The sequence below is a fragment of the Drosophila takahashii genome, chromosome 3L, assembly GCF_030179915.1.
Source record: "Drosophila takahashii strain IR98-3 E-12201 chromosome 3L, DtakHiC1v2, whole genome shotgun sequence".
NCBI classification, from domain to species: Eukaryota; Metazoa; Arthropoda; class Insecta; order Diptera; family Drosophilidae; genus Drosophila; species Drosophila takahashii.
In genome coordinates this window covers 12,274,198-12,294,540 of record NC_091680.1, presented here as the reverse complement: position 1 = coordinate 12,294,540, position 20,343 = coordinate 12,274,198, and the positions used below count along the sequence as shown (strand labels likewise).

General features: G+C 44.8%; 3 protein-coding genes and 1 non-coding gene across 5 annotated transcripts; 2 read left to right on the top strand and 2 right to left on the bottom strand.

Moving 5' to 3' along the window:
* Positions 1-408: 408 nt before the first annotated feature.
* TRNAQ-UUG (transfer RNA glutamine (anticodon UUG)) lies at positions 409-480 on the bottom strand. The gene has a single exon. It is a non-coding gene; the product is annotated as a tRNA-Gln (tRNA).
* Positions 481-1,354: 874 nt separating this feature from the next.
* On the top strand, positions 1,355-16,919 carry Cubn2 (Cubilin 2). Its single transcript, XM_070215272.1, has 17 exons — positions 1,355-1,900; positions 2,532-2,638; positions 2,697-4,585; positions 4,888-5,072; positions 5,129-5,466; positions 5,520-5,629; positions 5,709-5,907; positions 6,128-7,448; positions 8,092-8,974; positions 9,413-9,570; positions 9,632-11,409; positions 13,226-15,545; positions 15,621-15,818; positions 15,878-16,019; positions 16,088-16,239; positions 16,299-16,596; positions 16,654-16,919. The coding sequence occupies exons 1-17, from the start codon at positions 1,355-1,357 to the stop codon at positions 16,863-16,865; spliced, it is 10,836 nt and encodes a 3,611-aa protein (XP_070071373.1). The 3' UTR covers positions 16,866-16,919.
* Positions 16,920-17,326: 407 nt separating this feature from the next.
* Positions 17,327-18,776, top strand: LOC108054196 (uncharacterized). Its single transcript, XM_017137053.3, has one exon. The coding sequence runs from the start codon at positions 17,355-17,357 to the stop codon at positions 18,732-18,734; it is 1,380 nt and encodes a 459-aa protein (XP_016992542.3). The 5' UTR covers positions 17,327-17,354; the 3' UTR covers positions 18,735-18,776.
* On the bottom strand, positions 18,758-20,191 carry RpL10Ab (ribosomal protein L10Ab). 2 transcript variants are annotated; one of them, XM_017137055.3, is made up of 3 exons: positions 20,066-20,191; positions 19,601-19,756; positions 18,758-19,315 (listed from the first exon to the last, which is right to left on the bottom strand). In XM_017137055.3, the coding sequence occupies exons 1-3, from the start codon at positions 20,068-20,070 to the stop codon at positions 18,823-18,825; spliced, it is 654 nt and encodes a 217-aa protein (XP_016992544.1). In that variant the 5' UTR covers positions 20,071-20,191; the 3' UTR covers positions 18,758-18,822. The 2 variants fall into 2 exon arrangements, with proteins under 2 accessions (XP_016992544.1, XP_070071000.1); XM_070214899.1 differs by lacking the exons at positions 19,601-19,756; positions 20,066-20,191 and adding an exon at positions 19,406-19,542.
* Positions 20,192-20,343: the final 152 nt, after the last annotated feature.

The window sequence follows — 20,343 nt, the reverse complement described above, 5'->3', positions numbered from 1 at the left end:
TGTCATGACGGCATATTTTCATAGGATACACATGAAGAGCAACTTAGATACAAATGTATCTGCTTATCTGATAACGTAGAACGAACAGATTGTGCAAATTGCTTCCAAGGTCATTGTCATTTGAGCTTTGCTTTCACTTCAATTGAATCCAATTCTAAAGATTTTCTGCTAAATGTGAACTAAACTGATAACGCAAAATGCAATATTCTGTAAATTATACTTATTTGAATATTTTTTAAATTTTTAAAAGAGTTTTTATATGTTATATTGTTATATTACCATTATCCATTTATTTATTAAATAGATTGTTAGCTAGCTATTCACTATTAATAAGAAAATAGAAAAAACTGTAAACGAGAAAAAATATGGGATAAAAAATCGAGTTAAATAAAAAACTTTCATGATTTCAGGTTCTACCGAGATTTGAACTCGGATCGCTGGATTCAAAGTCCAGAGTGCTAACCATTACACCATAGAACCGCTTAAATTTGGCTGCCCAAATTAGCTTATAAAAATAAACATCGTGCTTTAAAAACGAAACTCGTTGTTTAATTGCCTTTAGCTTTGAAACACATTTGTTATCAGTTAAATTTAATCGGGAATGGCTCGAGGTCAATATAATTAGATTGGAAAGTCAAAAATGAGTTGATAAATGGGTGATTAATATAATAAGAACATCTTTAAAATACACTTTAAGTGTATAAAACATACATATATGCATTGAGTTTAATATACTTGAAACTTAAATTTATGGCAAGTTTTAGTCGATGCTTAAATGCCCTTTCAGTTATGTGATGTTCAAATTTATAAGTCCGTTTTAAACTTTAAAGATATATTTATTGAAATAGAAGACAACTCTTAAAATAATTTTATAACGAAGTTTTCGTCGTTAACCTTATTTTTGGAAACAATTAAGACGTAAGCTTAAATATATAGTTGTAAACTAGTTTATTACATTCAGAAATAACTCGTATGTTCCGAAACACTGCTGAGCTCGAATTTCGATTAGATACAATTTTTTAAATAATATTCTCTAAAAATATTCAGGGGTAGTACACTGCGAAAAATGGGTCACTTAGAGAAGATCCAAATATTGTAATTTCTATGCTAAGAGCAATTCACCAATAGAAATTATGTTCCACAGTTCAGTTTTACCAGTATATCGTAGACGCCCACTTTTTGGCAGTATAAATTGAGAAACTCAAGTTCGAATGGCTCCAGTTTCCGTGGATATCGCCTGTCGTGTGGTTCAAGTTTTTTAAAACTTTCTAAATAATTAAAATCTTTAAATATTTATTAAAATAAACGCTGCCCCCAATTGTGAACTTGTGACCTAAAAAGAAAATGAAGAAAAATGATTCTTAAACTATTAATACTGGTGTTGTGCCTGCAAATCTACTCCGCCAGAGAAGCTAGTGATAATCTGGAGCAGCGTGCTCGGCTAGTGAGACAATCTAACAATAATCTGCTACTCGAGGCAGCAAGGGATCAGAATGTCACCCTGCGATTGATGGGTGAATCGGCCACCGTGACCGTAAATGGGGTGGACATGGTGTCGCTGCTCCGGCGGCGCCAAAAGATCATAGTCGATCGCCAGGCGGCGGCTCGAAGGGAGCCCCTCTCAGTGGAGGTGGTCAAGGATCAGTTTCGGGATGTGGAGCGCAGAATGGCGAGGATACAGCGTCGGGTCTTCAATGCCAGGAACTCCACGCGAAGGAGCGGACTCAAACAACGCACCCTGCGCCAGCAATTACAGAAGGTGGAACGCGTCAGTGGAATCCTGCGGACCCTCAGCGCAAATCTGGCCAAGAACGAGTGCGAATCCAATCCTTGCCAGAACGGCGGAACCTGCCACGACGCCTACAAGGGATTCCAGTGCGAGTGCTCTGCGGGTTGGCAAGTGAGTAAGCGGGGGCGTCTCCTCAGAGATTGGGGGCGTATATTGAAAAGAAAAAAAATAAATGTGATAAAATTATAAAGTCGGTGATTTAGCATACATATACTTTATGGCCAGATATCAGACGCTTAATTTGAAGTATTTTAATCCTAGCTTACAATTGATCATCATATTCTTCAGAGGTGTTTCCTTCATAAGGATTTTGGGCATATGAAGTTTGCTTTAAAATAAGATCACTAACAGGATTTTTTGTGCTATAGAAAGAGATAGAGTAATTGCAATATAGTGTGGTGTCAGTTTTCCCTAAAGCCTAGTACCCACTTCAATCACAAAAGCAACGAAACGAAAATTTCTATATGAAAATTTCATGTAAATTTCAGGTCATGCGAAACCCAGATCGTTTTCGACCAGGTCAAATTTACCTGGCCTCATATCAAATTAAAATTTATCTTAAATAAGGTAAAATTGACCTACGTTTCATATCGATTTTTTTTTGGGTGTAGAGATTTTCATTTCGTAGGCTGTTTGATTAAAGTGAGTAAGGATCATATGGCTTTACACCTTCCAGATTGAAATTCTGTGGTTTGAATTTAAATTTTATTTAATTAAATGCTTAATTTTATGCTTAAATTAGGGCGTCACATGTGAGGATGATGTGAATGAGTGCTTCACCTTGGCAGGAACGGATTTGGCCGGATGCCAGAACAATGGTCAGTGCATCAACACGCCCGGAAGCTATCGGTGAGTGGAAAAGTGCCTCCTCCCACAGCTACTTCAGTTCAAAAACTCTCCCCTTCAGTTGCATTTGCCGGAATGGCTTCTCGGGCACCCACTGTCGCCTCCGCCACAACACCTGCTGGGCCAGTGGATCCCGGGAGCTCTGCGGCGATCACGGCACCTGCCTCCAGGCGTCCAATTCCGCCGGCTATGTGTGCATCTGCGATCAGGGATGGACGTGGGCCGATCCCAATGCCACGGCGGCGAGTCCAAGTGCCTGCACGCGGGACGTGGACGAGTGTGAGCCACGGGTGAATCCCTGCCACGATGTGTGCATCAATCTGCCGGGTAGCTTTCGCTGCGGACCCTGTCCACCTGGTTACACGGGCGACGGAAGGTTTTGCCAGGACATAGACGAGTGTGCCGGCGAGGATAATGGCGGCTGTAGCCTGGAGCCCCGGGTGACCTGCACCAACACGGAGGGCTCCCATCGCTGTGGCCGCTGCCCCATCGGTTGGACCGGCGATGGACGCACTTGCACTGCTCGCAATTCGAACTCCTGCGACCAGGAGAAGATCTGTCATCCGCTGGCCAAGTGCGAGTACGTATCCGACACGGTGGTCTGCACCTGTCCGCTGGGCAGCTATGGTCATGGTTACGGGGCAGAGGGATGCACCTCGGATTCCGGGAGGCTGCCCTGCGATCAGCATCCGTGCCAGAACAATGGAACCTGTGTGCAGAACGGCAGGGGAACCACCTGCATATGCCAACCTGGCTACATGGGTGCCCTTTGCAACTCTTCGGATGCGTGTCATCATCCCAGTCCCTGTTTGAATGGCGGAACCTGTCGCCTGTTGCCCGAGAACAAGTACCAGTGCGTTTGCCCACGCGGCTACACCGGCACCACCTGCTCCCATCAGCGATTCTTCTGTGGCAATACCATCCATGGTCCTTCGGGCCAGTTGCACTACCCGCCCAGTGCGGCAGATGGCGGCTATCAGGCGGACGAACGCTGCCCCTTCATCATACGCACCACTGCCAATATGGTGCTGAACCTGACCTTCACCCAGTTCGAGCTGCAGGATAGTGCCGACTGCTCCGCCGACTTTCTGCAACTGCATGACGGTGGCTCCCTGTCCACGCGTCTAATTGGACGCTTCTGTGGCTCCCGTTTGCCGGGGGGAAATGGCACTGTGATCACCACCCAGGAGCAGGTATTCTTCTGGTTCCGATCGGATAACCAGACGCAGGGTAAGGGCTTCCATGTCATCTGGAACTCAATGCCCTTTGCGTGCGGTGAATCAATCTACATGAGATTATCGCAGACTGGCGTGGTGCGATCTCCAGGATATCCTGGCAAATCCCGGCCAGGACTCGACTGTCGCTGGCTGCTGACGGCGCCGTTTGGCAACCGACTGATCCTTCGGTTCTACGACATATCGCTGGGCAGCACAGAAACAAATTGCACCCAGGATTCCCTGATTGTCTACGATTCAGATCGCCAGCTGCTAAGGGCCTGCCAGTCCATTCAACCCGCTCCCTTGTACAGTTCCTCGAATAGCCTGCGCCTGGACTTCCACACGGACGCACTGCGTGCGGATAGCTCCTTCCAAATGCACTACGAGGTGGTGCCGGGCCAGCCGGGATGCGGTGGAGTGTTCACCGAGTCGCGCGGCCACATTCGTGGTTTCATAGACGCCGAGGAGTGCCTCTATCTGATCGAACAGCCACGGGGAACACAAGTGAAGCTGGTGATCAATGAAGCAAATCTTCGTAGTTGTCTGCTCCAAAATATTGAAATTTATGATGGAAGAACAACCGATTCGCCCCTCTTGCAACGCGTCTGTGGAATTGTGAATGACGGTGAACTGGAGCCCCTGATATCCACGGGAAATGTGATGCTAGTGCGCTATCAATACGCTTTAGCGGGCTTGGGAGCGGGAATAAGCTATGATTGGAGTTACACAAGAGGTAAGTCCTAGCAAACCAAAATATTCTATTGCAAAAGAACAGCCAAAAAGAATCGATATGAAACGTAGATCAATTTTACATTTTTTAAGATCAATTTTAATTTGATATGCGGCCAGGTCAATTTGACCTGGTCGAAAAGAGTTTTTTTGTTGTAAAAACTACATACAATTTCAATGGCCATATCGATTTTACGGGAGTATGCTTTTTTTGTGTGTAGTTACATAATACTTATACCTATAATATGTTGGGATAGGTAAAATAATAATAATATAATACATGTAACTTGGTATCCCAATCACTAGTGTGTTCCGGCAGCTTTGATGGTTCCTCTGGAGTCATTAGTACCCCAAATTACCCGGGTCCCTATCCCGATGACATGATCTGCACGTACAATTTGACTGGGCCGCTGGATACGGTTGCTGAGATTAAAGTCACAGACTTATCTTTGGGCTCTGCCAATAATGCAAATGAAACTACTTATTTGGATGTAAGTGACATGTTTAAATCATAAAAAACCTAAACTATAAACCTAAAATATTTTAGGTTTATTTATCACGCGATGAAAGGCGGCATATTGTAAAGTCCACGGATAACCTAGTTCTAATGTCCCATGTTAATCGGGCAAGCTTGGTCTTCCGAGGATCCGGTAGTGGCCGAGGATTACGATTGGAATACAAGTTTTTGCCCAGCAATTGCGGTGGATTTCTTCATGAGCCAGACAGGCGATTCATCAAACGCGTTTACTCGTCATTCTGTCAGTTTTTTATTGACGTTCCCGGAAGAAAACGAATAAATTTCCATTCAATAAAGTCCATGAATAAGCCCCCATGGGATATTGTCATATATGACAATAGCACAAGTCCAGGAATATTGTTAAATAGGTTTGTATTTCCCCATTGAAAAATAAAAATGTTTAAACTTTCAATAACTTTAGATACTCGGATGAGGTGCATGATGCTTTCGATGGAGATCTTTTGACCATAAACTTATTTAAGGATAGCGGTTTCGGAATGGCTATGATAAGCTTCGACATTATCGAGCAAGGTACTTAAATATATACATTGGTATAATTAATTATAAATAAATTAATTCGTGAAACTTTTTATTAATTAATTTAAATCAGGTGAATGTGGAGGAACATTTACGGGACATTTTGGCTACATAAGGTCTCCAAACTGGCCAAAGATATACGGAGCATCCGAGAAATGTGAGTGGATTATAAGAGCCCCATTTGGTCACCGCTTGGAATTAGTGGTGCATAACTTCACGCTGGAAGGTGGATATGGAACTAGCAATTGTCTGGCCGACTGGCTGGAGATAAGGTGAGATTTATGTCATCTGTAAGCTATTAATAGTCCTATTAATAGGCCTGTATTCTTCAGTTCAAAGGATATTTTAATAAAGGATTTTATATAGAATTCTTATTTTAACTTATTTAAATTATAGATTAGTTTGTTGGTATATAGAAATTATGTTTTCAATTATTTTTAATTGATGTACAAATTTAAAATTAAATTTAAAATTTTCCCTTGTTTCCCTTAGAAATGGTGACTCGAAATCCTCGCCGCTAATTGGACGATATTGCGGGTCCGAAATTCCCAGTAGGCTACCCTCGTTCGGAAATGCCCTGCACCTTAGTTTCGAATCAGATACCAGCATAGAGAAGAGCGGATTCCTTTTGAACTGGCAGCAGATCGGTGCCGGATGCGGCGGAAAACTGAATTCACCCACGGGCAGCATACACTCGCCCCATTTGTTGGAGGGAAATCGTGGTGTTCTCGCCTGCGACTGGCAGATTGCCGTCGCCGAGGGTTCCCGAGTGAATCTGCAGCTTGAGAGCAGTGACGAGCGTCTCTGCAGTGGTCAACTGACCATCTACGATGGCCCCACCACCGCCAGCAGACCCATGGTGATGCGATGCAATGGTACGAGTGCCCAACCCTTGCAGTCCACCGGCAATCGCATCCTCGTCCGCTACGATGTGAGTGAGGAAGAGGGATTGCTCGACGGCACCGACTTTGTGCTGGACTACCAAACCGATTGCCGAGTTCGATTGGAAGGCCTGCATGGTGCCATTGAAACGCCCAATTTCCCCGAGAACTATCCAGCTAATTTGAACTGCGAATGGGATATTCGCGCTGGCGGACGGAAGAATCATCTGCAGCTCGTCTTGTCCCATTTGTCCTTGGAAGGTTCCTCGTCGACCTGCATTGATTCTGTGATCCTAATCGACATGCTGGACGAGCAAAAGCTCAGCGAGAAGCGTCTTTGCAACGAAGATAATTTAGCCAACATCACCACTGCCGGCAATCGGTTGCTCCTGCGATTCAAAAGCGATCCTTCAGTGCAGAGGCAGGGCTTCCGGGCGGAGTACAGGCGTATGGGATGTGGAGAGCATTTCCAGGATATGGGCACCAACTTTGAGTCCCCGAAAGCGCCGTTCAGCGTGGACATGGACTGCGTTTGGGTCATCACCGCATCGGAGGGCCAGCAAATCCGTCTCATCCTTCATGAACTCCACTTTGAGGCGCCCCAAATGGATTGCAGCAATGCGGATTCTAGCCTCTCCCTATCCGCACCCAGTGGTTTCAACTCCTCGGTGGTGCTGTACCGCAGTTGCCACGAGGAGACCCAGTCGCAAACCTTTCTCTCGCCCGGTAATGAGCTCGATGTCCACTTTGTAAGCAGCTCTGTTCCGTCGAGGAAGTACTTCAAGGCCAGCTACGTCCAGGTGCCGGCCAGCTGTGGAGGACACATTGTCGCCAGCAATGGTATGATAACAACTCCTGGCTTCCACAATCTCCAAGACAGCAGCAACGTAGCAAATTACTCAACAAATGTCGAGTGCGTATGGACTGTGCAGGTGGGTTATTCAATGAATAATATTCATGCATCAAGATTAGGTTTTCTTTTTCTGATTTGTATTTTCATTACTCATACACCCAAAAAAAAATCAATATGAAACGTAGATCGATTTTACATTATTTAAGATCAATTTTAATTTGTTATGCGGCCAGGTAAATTTGATCTGGTCGAAAAGACATGGTCATATCGATTTTACGGGAACATGCTTTTTTTGTGTTTTTTTTTTTTATAACACCCAAAATTTATTACATTGATCAGCCAATTTAATGGCTATAAAATGTAGAGTACAAATATGAACAAATAACATAAAATACATAACAGAATGGAGATTAAAAAAATTTTATAACTTATACAACATAAATACAATTTTTTGTTGTGTGTAGTTATTATCCTACACCATAGTTAGAATATTTGGTAAAAAATTAATTTTGTAACTTTACTAGTTTGGGCTCTTAATTGATTCTTAACATTTTAGATTAAGTCTTATAAGTATATACAGCTGTACCAAATGAATATATTTACACACGAAGATATATTTATTTGGAAATGGATTAACAGAGTAGAGCTTATCTAGTAGCGTTTCTTCATGTTTTAGTGATAGCAATTAACTTTTTTTACATTTTGTAATACCCCTTCTTTAGGTAACCAATGGCTATGGTATTGGCTTGCGTTTCGACCAGTTCAACCTCACGGATTCGACCAATTGCTCGCTGAGCTCCGTGGAACTCACGAAGCTGGAGGCGGAGGGCAGTGAGCGACTCCTCGAGAGCGCCTGCGGGGAAGATTCGCCCATGATCCGAATAGTTCACGGACAACAGCTGCGAGTCCGGTTTAAAGCCCAAGCTGGAACCTGGGGTCGCTTCGCCATGTACTTCGAGCGCCAGTGTGGTGGTCCGCTTTCCACCGGCGAGGGCTACTTGCAATCCCGACTAGACGAGGACTGCAGCTGGCTGATCTCCTCACCGGAGGGAAGCAAACTCAGCCTTAACATCAATCAGCTAGAGTGTCCTAAGTGTACTGCCGTCTCGAACAATTGCTCCGAGGGACTTAAGCTGCTCAACGATGATGATCAGGTGGTGCTATATCAAATGTGCCGCGATCATCCGGCCAATTTGATTGTGCCCGCCAACAATGTTCGCATCCTGACCCAAGGAATAAGGCTGCAGGCGCAGTACAGCACCTTTGAGAACTCCTGCGGTGGGAAAATCACATCCGCCCGCGGCAGCCTCAGTTCGCCCAACTATCCGGACAGTTATCCGGCCAACATTGAGTGCGCCTGGACCATCGAAACGCGTCCGGGAAATGCTCTGGAAGTCACCTTCGAGGCCATGGACATTGTCCGCTCCGAGCACTGCAACGCGGACTTCCTGGAGCTGCGTTCTGGCGTCCAGGGTCAACTTCTGGGCCTCTACTGCGATAACAAACTGCCGGAGAGTCCGTTGGTGGTGCGATCTGAGCTTTGGATTAAGTTCCGCAGCAGACCGGCCAACACAGCCGGGGGTTTCCGTTTGCGATGGAACTACGGTAGGTGATCTTAGCCAATCCTTTTTTATACCCGTTACTCGTAAAGTTTGTCCGTCTGTATGAACACTGAGATCTCGGAAACTACAAAAGCTAGAAAGTTGGGATTACCCACAAACTATTCTTTGGCTTCCTACGCAGCGCAAGTTTGTTTCAGCCGATGGCCACGCCCCCTCTAACACCCACAATCGCCTTAAATGATTTTAAAAAGTGCCTGGCGTCCACATCTTTAAAGATTTTGGAAAATTAAAAATGCTGTATTATTGTGCTTATCAATACCTATAGAAATGTAAAAGAAATTTTTCAAATCGGACCATTCGTTCAAAAGTTATGCCTGATCAAAGTTTTATATGCCCCTTTAGCTTAGTAACGGGTATCTGATAGTCGTTCTCTCTTGTTGTATATCAAATGTTAAGTACCCTCTAATCTGAATCTCTACAGTACACGAAATTGAAGTTACAACGGCCACCAATGGGACCATCGAGCCTCCTCCACCGATATTCGTTAAAGGCGAGGATCAGCCCTTTACCTGGCGCCTTTTCACCGAGCGGGGGAATGTTTTGGTGTTGCAGTTTGAGGAATATATTGCAGGCCTTTTAGTAAGTATGATCTTACTTTACAATAACACTTTTAAATATATACCCTATATTTATTTTCCAGCTCATTAATGGCTTTGATGAAAGCGCTGTGGCGGTCGACATAGCAGCCAGTCCATGGACTTTTACCTCGAGCAGCAATGTAGTATTTTTAAAGACGGTTAATGCGGAACTCAGTGATTTCCGTGTGAAGTGGCACGTGCTCGACAGCCAATTAGTTGTGGGTAACCTCAGCCTGACCTCCAGTGATTGCACCAAAGAGCTGACAATGCGCGAGTTATCCAGCATGGAAATAACTTCGCCGGGATATCCACTAGGTTACGCAACCAATTTGAATTGCGAATGGATTATAAAACCAGAGCAGCCCTCACAACATATCTACGCGTATGGCTTTAAGGTGGATCTGGAGGACTTTCCCAATTGTGCAGCCGATTACCTTCAAGTTCAGAGTTCTAGTGATCTCAGTCACTGGACAAATGAGATGCGCACCTGCAAGAAATCATCGGCTGTGATTGCTCCAGTCCACGGAACGCCAAATCTGAGAATCCAGTTCCACAGTGATGTCTCCTTTAATGGAACTGGATTTTCGGCCAGACTTCGCACTCACTGTGGCTCCAATATGACGGGAAGTGTGGGCACAATTTCCCCGAACAACCTATTCTCCGAATGCGCCTGGCACATCGATGTGGGACCAGGTCGGAAAATAGACATCACCGTCAAATACAATGGCCCACCGTCACCTGAATGTAGTTCGTATGGACTTATCTACGATGGATTGGATGATCATGCTCCTCTGCTAGAACACAGAAAGTTTAGCAACCAGCAGGAGTTCAGAAAGAGGCAATTCCGGACGAATAACTCGCATGCGTACATCAAATACCATATCGGCAATTCGAGGCTCCAGGAGCAATGCCTTTGGACCCTCACGTACAGGGAGTTTAACGAGTGCAATGGAGAGATTCAGCTGACCCAGCAGGCTCCCAACTATACGGTCATGTCACCTGGTTATCCCTATTTGCCGCATCCTCATGCGGAATGCACTTGGTTGGTCATGGCGCCGGTGGGCGAGACCATAGCGGCCAATTTCGAGGAGCCATTCGAGCTGAGCGCCCGGCACTGCGACCAGGAGAATGTGGAGCTCTTCGATGGCTCTACCCAGCTGTCCCGCTCCTTGATCCGCACCTGCCACAAGCCACAGACAACGATTCGCACTTCGGGCAACCTACTCCTCGTCCACTATCAGACGCAGCTAAGCGAACCCAATGGAGGTTTTCGGCTCAATCTCTCGCTGAGCAAATGTGGTGGGCAGTTCGGCGGTTACTCTGGGTTTATCAGCTCGGAGAACTATCCCAATCTGGGTGGATATCCCAAGCCCTCGGTATGCGAGTACAGCATTCGCTTGCCTAAAGATCAATTCATCCGGTTGAACATCACGGACCTCCACCTGCCGTTCGATTCGAATGGAACCTCCTCCAAGGAAACCAGCGATCGCCTGGAAATCGTCGACTTTGCGGACCCCACTCAAGAGCTATTAATACTGGATGGAAGTACGGTTACTCCGAATCTCGTCACCCTGAACACCAATGCGGCCATCATCCGATTTGTGGCCATCAAGAATGTGAACAAATACCGAGGCTTCAAGTTGAAGTATCAGCGGGCCCTTGGAACGTGTTCGAGGGATATTAATGGAGCTGACGGGGACATCGTGATCCCACCAATGCCACCGACCACCTGGCTGAGATTCTGTCGCTTAACCATCAACGTGCCAAAGGGACAGAAGGTGCGTCTGAGTCTTCTAAACCTCGCTGATATTCGCGTTATTATTCGGAACGACACAGAGAGGTGAGTAACGTTTGTCTTACAATTACACAAATTTATATTTATATTTATTTGTTTATATCCTAACGCTACAAGTAAAAACTTATATTTATTGCGCAAGTCACATCGGATGAGTAACAAAAATAGTAATAATTTAATTTAAAAGTACTACTTAAAATTTAACAAAGTTGGGTTGATAACACTAGTTTACAAAATAATATTCTTGGTGTGCTCCCCAGCAATTGATGGCAAATTCAGTTAGTGTTGGACCTCTAGACCACGAAAATAGCATTAATTTTTTTTTCGATGGCACAGTTTTTTTTTAAAGATTTTTTAAAGTTCGAAATGTTAAATTTCGGACTTTTTTCGAATTTCTTCTTATATCTCGGCAGATATCCACCCGATTGGGCCAGTTTTAGTTTTATTTTAAAGTCAATAGATCAGAGCTTAACTTTGCCATACAGATCAATATGATTGGATAAGTAATGGCAGCGCAGAAACTTGACAAAGATGAAAAATGTGTTTTTTGGTCGACTGTAAGTCGGCTGTATATATCGTAAAAACTCGAAATAAATCCGTTGAAAAATCATAATGGTTACAAACTTAAAGTTTACATCCTACCGAATAAAACAAGCCGGATATGGCCCAAATCCATGGAAAACTGGATTTATGCTGGATTTTTAAAGATAGGATTTTTCCACTTTTTTCGGTTGACAGCGTCCAAATTTAAGATTTATCATAGGCGGCGACATGTAAACAAAAATGAGTGGTAACGACAGCCGGGTCAAATAATAGCTAAATTTAAAAGCTAGAAAATTATAAAATAAATTTAAGTTCTGAAAATTCCTTTAAAACATAAAATTGCTTGCGTTATGACTGTGAGTATTTTTAATTAAGTACTATCCATTTGGATAATTCATTCTTATGAAAAAAGTAACCTTAATTTCAAAAATTAAATTCATTTGAATAATTTTCTAGCTTTTAAATATCTGATTTAGCTATTTAGTGACCCGGCTGCCAACACCAATTATTTTTGTTTACATGTCGCCGCCTATGATAAATCTTAAATTTGGACTCTGTCAACCGAAAAAAGTGGAAAAATCCGAACTTTAAAAATCCACCATAAGCCCGGTTTTCCATGGATTTGGTCCATATTCGGCTTGTTTTATTCGGTAGGATCTAAACTTTAAGCTTGTACCCATTATGATTTTTCAACGGATTTATTTCGAGTTTTTACGATATATACAGCCGACTTACAGTCGACCTAAAAACACATTTTTCATCTTTGTCAAGTTTCTGCGCTGCCATTACTTATCCAATCATATTGATCTGTATGGCAAAGTTAAGCTCTGATCTATTGACTTTAAAATAAATCTAAAACTGGCCCAATCGAGTGGATATCTGCCGAGATATAAGAAGAAATTCGAAAAAAGTCAGAAATTTAACATTTCGAACTTTAAAAAATCTTTAAAAAAAAACTGTGCCATCGAAAAAAAAATTAATGCTATTTTCTGGGTCTAGAGGTCCAACACTAACTGAATTTACCATCAATTGCTGGGGAGCATTTCGGCTGTAAACTAGTGTAATACGATTATAAGTTTGCAACTAATTTTGATCTAGCATCAATTCTTTGATTTTCGATTTAAATTGAGACGTGCTTCTAATAGTTTTTAATTTTTTTAAATTTTTTTTATTTTTTTTTTTTTTGGGTTAATATTTCCTGATTATTTACCACTTCAAAAAATTAATTCCGTTTGATTCTTATAAAAACCGTATCTTGTTATTTATATTTCTACTTACCTATTTTATAAATATACCTTGCTAAACAACATATTTTCAGAACTATAAGGGGACTCGCCCGTTTAAGAAGTATGCCGCACTTCTCCTTTTACAACGACGCCAACTCCCTCTCCAAGATCACCGAATTCCGGATCGATGGGTACAACGGAAGTGGAATAATAGAGTCCACGGACAATTTTATGCTCGTTGTTGTGATGACCAATCAGTTGGATTTCAGTGCCACCGCACTGAGAGCTCGTTACAGCTCCAGCGAAGCCTCAGTCTGTCCACCGAATATCGGGGATCAGGCCTCGGGATCCCTGTCCATCCAAACTCTCCTCCAGCTGCCCAACTACCATTGTACTATCCACTTTACGAGCACTGCCAGTACAACGCTTACCTTCAAGGTCGAAGAGTACCTATTCCAGACCATCGGAGGTCCAGCTGTGGTGTTCCGGGATGATCTTTTTGGTAGTCCGGTCAAGGGGATGTACGCAAATGTCACGAATAGTTTTGTATCTCTGGCGACGACAGCTGGACGAGTGACACTACTGAATAGCCAGAACGTCAAATTGCGACGCTTCCGGGCCACATATCGTCGTCATGATTGCGGCGGACGACTGCAGGCAGCCGACGGAATCACCATCCAATTCGCTAGCACTCCCAATGATGGTGAACTTGAGTGCCTCTGGAATTTAGGCGACAGTAACGGCTATGTCCTGGAGGGCAATGTGACCCTAAGCGACCGATGCGATCGGGAGTACCTTGTGATCTTCAGCGGACAATTGGAGGTGAGTCGCATTTGTCGGGGTATGACGATGAACAGCACTCTTCTGGAAAGACCATACTCCAAGATCATCTACCATTCGGATGGGCCACTCCCTACGCGTAGTGAGTTTATCCTGCAGGCTACGAGATCCGTTTCCAGCGGCAATGTAATTCGCGTTAGCCAGCGACCATCGCCAGCGGTGACCATTGGGAGCTCGGATTACCTGAAGAGCAAGGAGCGCATTTGGGAGTTTGCGACCGAAGATGGGCTATCCCTAAAGCTGCACTTCCTGAATAGAATCTTCATTGTGACCTCACCGAACTGCACGGACGATCGATTGACGGTGGAGCGTTTCGATCGGATGAGTGGAGCATTTGTGGAAGTGACCAGTCTGTGTGGCAGGCCAGAACCCAATGATATCCTGGTGCAATCCTCCCGAATGCGGGTGGTATTCCGAACGAATTCCAGCACCCCGGGCGATGGATTCAGCTTCCAGGTCTCCCCGAGCTGTGATGCCGTCCTGCAGGCTGGGACAGAGATCCAAACCCTGGCCAGTCCGGGATGGGCGGCCAGCCGGTTGCAGTTCAACTGCAGCTACGTTATCCTTGCCAGCGAAGAGCACCAATTGGTGGCCAGTGTGAAGAGCAGAGGACGTCCCTGGGAGCCGTATATCTGCAGCAGATCCTATTTCGAGACCTATCGTCGTGGCGACAGGGAGGCGAAGGAGGAGAATCATGGCCGCTTTTGTCCCGAGTTCGAGGTGACTGGTTACGGAAGAATTCGTCTCAATTATCTTTCCCCAGTCTCACGTCTATTTGAGCTGCAATACCACCTAATTTCTTGCGGTGGCAACTACAGCAAACCCTTCACCCTGCGACCCCCACAAGATGAGGAGCCCGGAGGAGCCTATGCCCACAATTTGAAGTGCGAATGGAGGGTTACCGCTCCGCCACAGCATGCGATTGTAATAGAGTTCAAGTACTTTGATATGGAGAGCAGCAGGAAATGTCAATTCGACAGTCTGACCATTTACCGCGGCAAGGTGGCCAGCGAGGAGCAGAGAACCGAACAACTATGCGGCAATTTGACCAATCCTCGAGCCATCATGGTGAACAGCAATGAGGCACTGATTGCCCTCTCCACGGATAGCTCCAATAGTCACCGAGGATTCCTGGCCACCGTACGCTTCACTCAAAATTGTAATGAGCGTGTGAACCTGGATTTGGAACAGCCACGATTGAACTTCATGAGATTATACACCGTCAATGTCAGCGAACCACTACTGTGCCATTTCCAGGCCAGTGTTCCGCCGGATTACCGCCTCTCGTTGGAGGTCAGAAAGCTGCAACTCAACGATGTCACCTGTCGCACCTGCAGCTACTTGGAGATCCTTGATAGCGATGCTGGTGAGGAGCAGAGTCTTGGAAAATACTACGGAAATACTGGAGCTGCGAACTTGAACCGAACCAAGGTGTTCAGTTCCTACTCGGAATTGAGTTTCCATCTGAGCGCCAGTACCAGGCGATCGCAAATGAACATCAGCTTCGAGCTGATCCTGAAAATGGAACGCTCTATTTGTGGTCAAACGGAGTACGATTTGCGATTGAAAGAGGTAAGTAATGTTTGAAAAGTAACGTTTCTTCGATTTTCTCTCTCTGGTAATTATTAAAAAAAATTTTAAAAATAGGGAAAAGGAAAGGTAGAGGATATCAGGCTGGGCCTCCAGCACGATAATACCACAAGGAACTACGAGGGAAATATTCAATGTGTCTGGACAATTAAGGCTGACGGAGATGTGGAATTAGACTTTCAGAAGCTTCGGCTCAAGGAAATATCCCAGCGAACTGGGGAATGCGAGGATTACCTAAAACTGTCCAAACCATACGTAATATAGAAAAGCTAAACAGAGGTTTCCATCCGAGTTTTAATAACATATTTTTACAGTTCACTAGATCTTTCTGCGGACAACACGACAAGAGTTTTAAGATGATTGAATCAGTCGATGTGTCCAACCTACAACTCACCTTCCACAGCGAAGTCCTCGAAGAATCTCAAGGGTTTGAAGTTATCATAAGACCAAAGCCAAGTACGTAAACCCTATTAAATAACTCCATATTTTCCGTTTCACAAATGGATTACAACTTTTTTTTACAGATTGCAATCGGACCTACACGGAACTGAGTGCGGTGATAGATGCCAGCTCTCTGAATAACTGCACTGAATATATCCGAGTGCCCAGTGGTTACAGCATAACACTTTACATAATGTCCATATCGTTCGACAGTTTTGATCATAATTACTTTAATGTAAGTTAGTCATTATGAATCTTTAAGATGCCTTTAATATTTCGTATATGCTCGCACAGGTGACGGATCTTAAGTCAAACAAGACTATCTTCAGCACTTCGGAAATGCGGTGGGAAACCGCAGCACGAATTACGACTACCAACGAGCTGCGCCTTGATAGCAGCGGGGTATCCACCCTCAAATTCTTCTACTTTTCCACCAGCAACGATTTTCCCGGAGGCTGTGGAGGTGATCTAGCAGTGGTTGGATCGATGGGAAGTTACCTGGAGAATCCCTCCTACGAAGGTCGAAATAGCTCATTGTGCACCTGGAATATATCCGTACCCCCTGGCGGAAATCTGCAATTTAGTTTCTCAGGTCTGATAATGCTTTATCGATTTGTATCCCTCAAATACTAACTGCTTGCCTTTTAAGAATTCAACATGGGCTCGGAAACCAATTGTGATCTGGATAATGTGCAATTTTTCGACAACGGTACTGCCGCTCGGACACTTTTGAAAACCATCTGTGGATCAAGCATTCCTAATGATTTTACCTTTAACAACAACAAGATTGTTATAATTGCGAAAAAGTCGCCTAATTTCGATGGATTAGGGTTTAAGATGGATATAAAGCAAACGGGTTAAAACATCCAGATTTCATTCAACCAAAATAGTATTTTATAAATACAAAAAAAGTATCTACTTTAAAGTAAATATTATATTACTTGCGTATATCTAAAACGTGTATACTTTGGGCTACGATTTAAAATGAATTGTTTAAAACAATTTCTTTCACATCCTCCTATTTTGTGGGCCTGATTATGAATAATATGGTTGAAGATGGCGGCAAAAACAATTTCCTAAAAAAAATTGTTTAAAAAACTAATTTTTTAATAATTGATATTGATGAATGAACATTCATCTAAGGTACATATTTAATATTTAGTAACCTTTTTACATAAAGTTAATGCTCTCGGAGAAAAAGTAAAAAAAAAACGGTCGTTCTAGCAAAATGCGAAAAGTACCCCAGTGGAAACTGGATATAATGTATCCAAATTTCGTGTCGACTGTCCCATCTCTAATAACGGCACGAGCTAAGCGCTCATCCCTAATCAGAACAGGTTGAAAAAAGAAATGGACGAGGAATTGGAATTAATAAACAGAAATTTAAGCAACGCCCTGACCAAATTAAAAACCAGCAAAAACGATGACCTGCAGGATCGCAAGGAGAAGATGGCCCGGCTGATCCGCCAGCACTTGCAGCACGTGCGAACCACGGTGGTCACGCACAGGCGGAGGACGCAGCAGAGGACCAGGCGGAGATTCAGGATCCTGCGCTCCTTTTTCATGCGCCAGATGATGGAGATGCACTCGAACTACCTGCAGATGTACGCCATGCTGCGCCTGAAGCACTGCCAAGCGGAGGACACCGAAGACTCCGAGGAAGAAGACTCTCAAGAGCCAATGGATCTGCTGGCAGACTTTCCCAACTTCGATTCGCATTTCTTTGAGCATGTGATTCCCGAGATGAGCGAGGAGGAGTTCCTCAACACACTCCATGTCTCGCGGGGAACCTTCGAGACGCTGTGCAAGCAGTTGGCCCCCACTCTGCGGACTTCGGAGGAGCTGACGCGAAAGCTACCAGCTATTTCGCCGGAGAAATGCGTTGCCCTGGCCCTTTTCTTCCTGGCCAGCGGCGAGCGGCTCTCCCTGATTGCCGAGCGCTTTTCCCTGCCCCGTCCCAGGACCATCAAGTGCCTGAAGGTCTTCTGCAACGCCGTCATGTCCACCTTGGGCCGGGCGCTTCGTCAGTTGCCTCGCCATCCAGTGGACTGCAGCAGTGTGGCCGAGGGCTTTCAGCGCGAGAGCAACATGCCCGCCGCTCTGGTCGGCGTCGTGGGCGTCTGCTCCATCCCGATCCGTGCCAATGGCGAGGCCAAGAACTCGGTGCTGCGCATGGAGTACCTCCTCGATGATCGAATGCTCTTTCGGGAACTGCAATTGGGCTGTGGCCTGCGGGCCACCATGGCGCCCATGTTTTCGCATTCACCCAATACCCTCTCAATGCTGCCCAAATTCCGGATTAACTCCCGCCCGGTTCCTGCTTTTGTTCTGGCTCCAGTCAACCAAAACTATCCTTTACGTCCCTGGCTTCTCCAGCGCTATGTGGATCCGATTGCGCCGCACGAGCATGATTTCAACGAGGTGGCCGAGCATCTGCAGGAGTTGAGTGACTGCGCCCTGCATCGTCTCATGTCCCGCTGGAGTTTTCTCAGTCAGCCTTTGGACATTAGTTTCCACACAGCATCCTGCATCATCACAGCAGCCGCAGTGCTGCACAATCTACTGGAGGAGCTAAGCGAACCGCACATGCTGGAGTGGGGAAATACGGTGGATGTGTCCAAGTTTCGGGCGGAACCGATATCAGATTCAATTGACGAGGGCTCGCAATCGCATGCGGCACTTGAAATACGAGACTTTTTAGCCAGAACCATAAGTTCCACGGAAATTTAAGCCAAGCGTATAATAAATACAAATTTAGTTACATTATAAAAATGTAGGATCTTATTTATTTCCAGATATTAAAGAACAGCATCCACATTTAGTAGAGACGCTGGGGTGGGCCCATCGAGGACTTGACGTGCAGGGAGCGCACGTTCTGCCAGTTCTTCTTCAGCAGCGAGACCAAGAAGTTGATCGACAGGTTGACGTTCTGGGCCAGCTCGTCGGACTTCATGCCCACGTGGCCGACGGCAACGGACAGGCACAACACCTTCTTCATCTGGAACTTGATGGTCGACTTGACCTCCTCGATCTTGCCGATCATGGACTCCTGATGCGACAGCAGGGCAGGGAACTTGCCGGCCTTGTTGAGGCCAGGGCCAAGCAGACGGGGAATCTGCTTGATCAGTGACTCGGAGGCCAGGAAGGCGTCGTAGGACTTGGCCAGCTTCTTCACCAGCTTCTTGTTCTTGTTCAGCTTCTTCAGAGCCTCGGCATCCATGAAGTCAACGTTGTTGGCCTTGGCCTCGTCGCAATGCTGCTGATCGCCAAGGATGCACACCTTCATCTTGGGACGGGGGATGTGCTTCAACCTGGGGAAAGGTCAAGAAAAATCATATAATTAGCAGGGAATTCTCTGGATTAAAGTAATGGAAGGGGACGGGGCACGGAGGAAAACTTACAAAGCCCACGGGGGAGCACGTTTTCATTAAAAAAGGGGGGTCGGTGTCCATTTCTGGAGACCTACTCAAGTTTTTAAGACCCTGAGTGCAGGTCCGCCGAGATGTGGCAGCCACATGAGCTCGACTACCTGGATGCCGCGAAGGAGAGATGATGATGCTCTCCAAACACGTGCGCAGGTGATTTAGCCAACGTACTTGACGGTGCCGGAGAAACGCTTGTCCTTCTGGGGATCGTAGTTCTTCAGGCCGATCTGCAGCTCCACCGTCTCGAGGAAGCCGCGCTTCTTCTTGGCCGAGGCGTCCAGGAGGCCATTAACGCCCTCGTAGAGCGTATCACGTGAGACTTTCGATCTGTAATGTTAAATTCATTATTAGTAAAAATTCTAGGAATATTAAAATATCAAACTAAAGAGCTATTTAAACTGTTGAACCAATGCGCAAATGATGGCAGCCCACATATTAGTTGCATATTTAGCACAAAAATCACATTTTCTTTTGCAATCATTTCCAAACTGATGTGGACATGGAAGGTCTAAAAAGCTGGTTTCTGATTGCCAAAAATAATAAAAGCGGGCTTGTTGAAGTTTTATCTAAAGCCCTGATGCTAAATTACTTTAAAAACACACAAGATGTCTATAAATTTAAGAGATTTTCACTTACGCCATCTCAACTGTTCAACGAGCAATTTGAAAAGAAAAAAATAGTGAGAGGAAGGAAATAGCGATGGAAAAATGCGATGTCTAACTGGCGATATTTATCGATGTTTATTGAATTGGTTTTATCGATGCCTAACCATCGTTTGGATAGAGGTATTCCTCATAATAATCGTTGTGTTTGGAGTTGCAGGTTTGAGTAGAATTATTAAATTAAACTAAACCCCAGTTAAAATTAAAAAAAATATTTATAAAATGATTATTTTTCTATTGAAAGGGATTTCT